A 5,118-nucleotide genomic window follows, 5' to 3' on the forward strand; every position below is an offset into this window, starting at 1 on the left:
GACATGCTCTCTTACCTAAAGGATAGAGTGAAAGGGAAGATGTCAGGGTGGTATTCAAGATATCTGTCTCAGGGAGGTAAAGAAATGTTATTGAAGTCAGTGGCTCTTGCAATGCCTGTTTTTGCTATGTCCTGCTTCAAATTACCAGTTTCTACCTGTGAAAACTTGGCAAGTGCTATGTCAGACTTTTGGTGGAGTTTTAATGAGCATTCAAGGAAAATCCACTGGTTAAGCTGGGAAAAACTTTGCCTTTCCAAGCTCAAAGGAGGTTTAGGGTTCAAGGACATAAAAACTTTTAACCAAGCCCTTTTAGCCAAGCAAGCATGGAGATTGCTCCAAGATGAAGATTGTCTTCTGTCAAAGCTCATGAAAAGTAGGTACTATCCTCTTGACAACTTTTTGGAGGCAGGAATGTCTAACTGTCCTTCTTTCGGTTGGAGAAGCATTCTTCATGGTAGGGAGCTTCTACTAAAAGGTCTGGAGAAAAAGGTAGGCAATGGAGAATCAATGTTCGTTTGGACTGAACCATGGATTGATGATAATGGAATGAGAGCCCCATGGAGGAAAAATACGTTGTTTGATGTTTGCTTGAGAGTGAAGGATCTTATAGATCAGTCCACTGGGTTGTGGGACGAGGATGCTATGGAAGACCATTTCTTTCCTCAAGATATAATCAGAATAAAAGCCATCAAACCCGTAAGGGATCATAAAGACTTTCATGTCTGGAAGCATAACAAGAATGGAGATTACACTGTCAAATCTGGGTACTGGCTAGCTACTCTGTCAAATAATTCTCAAGTGCTCGGGGAAGCTGATATTCAACCCTCTCTTAATGGGATAAAAGCTGAGGTGTGGAGCACTCAAACCGATCCAAAAATCAAGATTTTCTTATGGAAAGTTTTGTGTGGGGCTCTTCCAGTAGCAAGCTCTCTCAGAAGCAGAGGAATGGTAGGAGATGATATCTGTCAAGTATGTGGTGAAGTAGGAGAGTCCATTAATCACATTCTCTTTACTTGCCCTTATGCTAGACAGATTTGGGCATTAACAGAGTATCCTTCTCCGGAAGATGGATTTCAAAATGGCTCTGTTTTTTCCAATGTGTATCATCTGATCCTGAACAAAAATAATGTGCAATGGCCAGTTGAGCTGAGAAAAAGCTTTCCGTGGATTTTGTGGAGGATCTGGAAAAACAGAAACTCTCTTTGTTTTGAAGGGAATTTGTTCTCCCCTTTAGAGGCAAAGGAAAAAATTCTCGAAGATGTTGATGAATGGTTTCAGGCACAAGTGCAGGAAAATGAAGAAGTTGTCGAGACTCAGAGACCAAGGCGCTTTCAACCGGTAACAGAAGTGTTGGAAAATCTTGTCTCATGGGCTAGACCTCAAGATTCCTAGGTAAAGTGTAATGTTGGCTTCTCGTGGTCAAATAGAAACATGGTTGCAGGAGGAGCTTGGGTGGTGAGAAATGATGAAGGTATTGTCTTACTGCACAGCAGGAGATCTTTCTCTAGCATTAGAGATAAGCAAGAAGGAGTTTATAGAGTCTTGGTATGGGCGATAGAAAGTATGTTAAGTCACAGATTTTCCAATGTGACCTTTGCCATTCAAGATAAAACTCTTGTTGGGACGGTTAACAGGCCGAGAGCATGGCCATCCTTTAGGTTTCAGTCTATAGAACTAAACAGGCTTTTGTCAAGGATCAGTGGATGGTCTTTGGAGTTTGAGTTGGAGCAAGATAACAGAGGAGCGGGTCTCATCGCTCAAAGCGTCACTAGGGATCTAAGAATGCAATCTTATGTTGCAGTGTCTTACCCGCAGTGGCTCCGTTCAGTCTTTGAAGAAGAGACCCTCTTTTCCTCTTTCTGCTGATGGTGGTTTTTGTTAAGGGATAGAAAGTTTTTTGGTGGCATGTAAAGTTAGATGTTAGGAGTTGGAAAATATGGAGTAATTGCTCTGTCCCTGTAATTTTGGTGGGCCTGTACCTGTTTCAAACCCATTTGTATGCTCTCGCATACCATTTCTAATATAATCAATCCAGTTGAAAAAAAAAAAAGTAGGAGTGAGGGAAAATGGATGAGGCCAGTAAGGAAATGCAGTGGATCTTAATGGACCTTCCTCTGTATAGAAGAGAGTGCAGGTTTGGGTGGTGATATCGTAAACACCAAAATTATGTCCCACGAAATAGATGCAGTTAGGCTTAAGACCTGGAGACGAGCTCGCTGGAACACACAAAGCTTCACCATGCCCAAGAAAAATACAAAGATCTCCAATATCTTCGGTGTAATACATATCTTTGTATCCTGTATCCGATCTCTGCTTCTCTTTAAACACCAAGAACCTCTTTGTTTTTTGCACGACTGTGTCTGACTCAAAGTCGTCCCCGTAGTACCTTATAACTCAAACATACGAGAGAGCCATTATAACGAAACAGCTATATAATGTATACTTAGAAAAGAAAATAACAAAATATATCTAGTACGTACGTACCATGAGATGAGGAATTGTTCCCCGGAAGGTGACTCCACTAGATGATCTGTCCTGGTATAAGAATTCATCTGCTCCATTTCGTACAACATATACTGAGGAAGATCTTTTTTCCAAATGAGATCATACTCGGGCTTGTCTTTCTCTTTGAAGTTGAGACCAAATGAGCACAAGTATTCGCACCCAGGGCTTGGAATGTAGAATCTCTGATCTTTCTTAGAGTACATGAGACTTGAGTATGGGCATAGAGACTCATGCCCATGCGTGGTTTTAATATCGATCCACCGTAAGTCCTTGTGCCTATATAGCCTAAGCCGAGATACCGATAACTTGGTAGCAACGACCCAGTCATCATTTTCCAGGTCAGGAAAAGAGGACATGGCAAGGTTTTGGATTTGTGAGCCTTTTGGAAGAGGAGGTAGATGAACAGAAACAGATTTTGATTTAGGGTCAGAGGGCTCGTAATAGATGTTTAGACGAACGTTGTCCATATCACGGAGTAGTGTTTTTTCCTTCATGTGAATATTCACTCCATTATCATTAAATCCTGTACTCATTGCGTCTCGGACTTCTCTAGCGAGACACTTGTTCTTGATTATGATTTCATTTTCACCCTCTGATCCGGACCTTCTTGATATCGAGTTGTTACCATTTGACGAACCTCCGACCTTAAGGAGGTAGTCAATCAACATTAACGGGTAGATCGGCGTAGAAGAACACCACCGAACCATGTTATTGTGTCTCTGCCAAAATGTAACCATACAAAGAGAAACACAAAATAGTAGAACCATAAAATAAAATCATATTAAATGGGTCGGTGACTATTTAATATGGTTTTATTAAACCATATTAAACTATTTTATAACTATTTAATATGGTTTTATTTTATGGTGACTATTCAACCATAATAAATGGGTCGGGTTGAATCCGCCCATGAAAATCTCCAACCCATGTGGGTATGGATCAGGTCGGGTCGGGTTACCTATTTTGACACTCCTATGTATCTCCACCAAAGATATATTGATGGAGTTCTCACCATTAAAAAAAAGTTTTAAAACATATAACGAAAAAAAAAAAACAGATTGAGATATTTACGAAACGTCTCTCATTTTTTAACATATCCACTTGACACTAGATAAATATAAATAGATAAATATTTAAAATTAATAAAATATTATATTTAAGATAAATGCATATATTTTTATTGTAAAAAGTGTATTTCTTTCAAATAAAGCATATATGTAAAAAAAAGAAATACAACAATGCCATCAAAGTAATTTAGGAGTGAGAGAAAGTGGATGAGGCCAAGAAGGAAATTCAGTGGAGCTTAATAGACCTTCATCAGTGGAGAAGACAGTGCAAGTTTGGGTGGTGATATCGAAAACACCATAGTTGTGTCCCATGAAATAGATGCAATTAGGCTTTAGACCAGGAGTAGTGCTCGCTTTGACACAAAAAGCTTCACCACGTCCCAGAAAAATACTAAGATCTCCAATGATGTCGGTGAGATACATGTATTTTGTTTTACTATCGGATATCTTTTCATCCACTCTAAACACCTTGAATTTTTTTGTGTTGTGAAGTCTAGAGTCGTCCCCAAAGTACCTTCAAAGACATGATAGAGTCACAAAATGAATGAATAAAATTAACTTCTAATATTTAAAACTCAGATGTGTCTTAACAAGAAACAAATTAAAGTCAAGAAATACATACCATGAGATAAGGAATTGTTTACCGGAGGGTGACTCCACCATGTGGTCTGTCCTGGTAAAGGCATCCATCTCCTTCAACTCATACAAGTCATACTTAGGAAGAACTGTTTTTCGCACCTCAACAAACTCGAGCTTATCCTTCTCCTTGAAGTTGAGATCAAAGGAGCACAAGTAATTGCATCCAGGAGTTGGAACATAGAACCTTTGATCTTTCATTGAATACATGATACTCGAATACGGACTTATAGACTCATGTGTGGTTTCGATATCGATCCACCGAAAGTCCTTATTCTTCTTACTATTATTATTATTATTATTATTATTATTATTATTATTATTATTATTATTATTATTATTATTATTATTATTATTATGTCTATAAAGCTTCAGCTTAGAACCTGAAAACTTGACAGCCAGTACCCAATCTTCATTGTTTACGTCAGGACGAGAGGACAGCGCTAGGTTTTGGATTTGAGAGCCTTTAGGAAGAGGTGGAAAGTAAAAATTGCCGTATGTCTCTTGACTTGACATGTATCTCATTGGAATGTAGAGATGATCACTTGCAGTCAACTCGGGGCATGTATATTCTGTCTGCTCCACCATGTGAATATCTCTTCCCATTCGGTCAAATCCGATATTCATTGTACTACGAACAACGTCTGCGAGTTTCGGGTCTTTAATCAAGACTTCTTTTTCATCCCATGAATCTTGCGCTCTCTCTATGCGACCATCTGAAGAATCTCCGACCTTAAGGATATGGTCAATTAACATAAACGGGTAGCTACCGAGACTAATTTGCGTAGACGAACTCCACAACGTCCGAAGCATCATGTTGTGTCTCTATCAATATGTAAGTATACGTTAACTAATCAAACAACAAGATTAACAATATATAGTGTAGTAGTTAAATAAGCACTAATTATTG

The 5,118-nt window shown here is 38.8% G+C and overlaps 2 protein-coding genes across 2 annotated transcripts; both read right to left on the bottom strand.

The window, feature by feature from the left end:
• On the bottom strand, positions 1,921-3,242 carry LOC104772889. Its single transcript, XM_010497446.2, has 2 exons — positions 2,485-3,242; positions 1,921-2,386 (listed from the first exon to the last, which is right to left on the bottom strand). Exons 1-2 carry the CDS (start codon positions 3,240-3,242, stop codon positions 1,921-1,923), a joined length of 1,224 nt encoding a protein of 407 aa, XP_010495748.2.
• LOC104772890 lies at positions 3,731-4,796 on the bottom strand. Its single transcript, XM_019242220.1, has 3 exons — positions 4,566-4,796; positions 4,195-4,484; positions 3,731-4,086 (listed from the first exon to the last, which is right to left on the bottom strand). The coding sequence occupies exons 1-3, from the start codon at positions 4,794-4,796 to the stop codon at positions 3,750-3,752; spliced, it is 858 nt and encodes a 285-aa protein (XP_019097765.1). The 3' UTR covers positions 3,731-3,749.

Source organism: Camelina sativa, chromosome 20 (genome assembly GCF_000633955.1).
Source record: "Camelina sativa cultivar DH55 chromosome 20, Cs, whole genome shotgun sequence".
Classification (NCBI taxonomy): Eukaryota; Viridiplantae; Streptophyta; class Magnoliopsida; order Brassicales; family Brassicaceae; genus Camelina; species Camelina sativa.